Raw genomic sequence first — 560 nt, 5'->3', positions numbered from 1 at the left:
AAACTTCTTTTCCATCTCTTTTGAATTTCATCGATACTGCCGTACTGAGTATATCTTTAATACGATAAATTCGATCTTGATTTCGATGTGTTGTATGAATGCTAACCCCTAAATTAATAAACAAAACAACGCAAACATTGAAATATATTTCAAATATTCCAATATCGATTACCTTTTAATTCTGGTATCAACAAGCTCAACTGTTCTGGTTGAAGTCGGGTATCCAGTCTAAGCTGATTTGGATGAAATTTTACTTCACGTTCATCACCATTCAATATGTCGCAAATCAAATTTATCAGTGACTGACGCTTGTAAAAGCAACTGTGTGATACTAAAATCCATTTCAATTATTAAAAGTTTTTCACAAAAATGAAAACCAATTTCCATCACACCATCAATATTAATCGCTGGTCGAAAACCATCAATTACGCGCGCTGAAATGAACAAGCCTCTCCACAATTCAATGCCATATTTCATGTCCGCACCAGCACCTTGTGGAATGCAATAAAATGAATTCCTGACTGCTTTGAATGATTTCGACAAGAATCCACCACAGGGCG

General features: G+C 35.2%; 1 protein-coding gene across 1 annotated transcript; it reads right to left on the bottom strand.

Annotated features, from left to right (window-relative positions):
• Positions 1 to 4: 4 nt before the first annotated feature.
• Tsp_15059 (putative protein tag-76) lies at positions 5 to 521 on the bottom strand (the record flags this gene model as incomplete). The annotated part of the gene is made up of 3 exons (XM_003367572.1): positions 5 to 108; positions 173 to 331; positions 378 to 521. Coding segments are annotated over 3 exons (407 nt in total), but the record flags the coding sequence as incomplete, so codon positions are not given.
• Between the last annotated feature and the right edge of the window lie 39 nt (positions 522 to 560).

This window comes from Trichinella spiralis (genome assembly GCF_000181795.1).
Source record: "Trichinella spiralis strain ISS 195 chromosome Unknown Scfld4036, whole genome shotgun sequence".
NCBI lineage: Eukaryota > Metazoa > Nematoda > Enoplea > Trichinellida > Trichinellidae > Trichinella > Trichinella spiralis.
The sequence above is the reverse complement of the archived record's forward strand: the minus strand, read 5'-3'. Positions and strand labels throughout refer to the sequence as shown.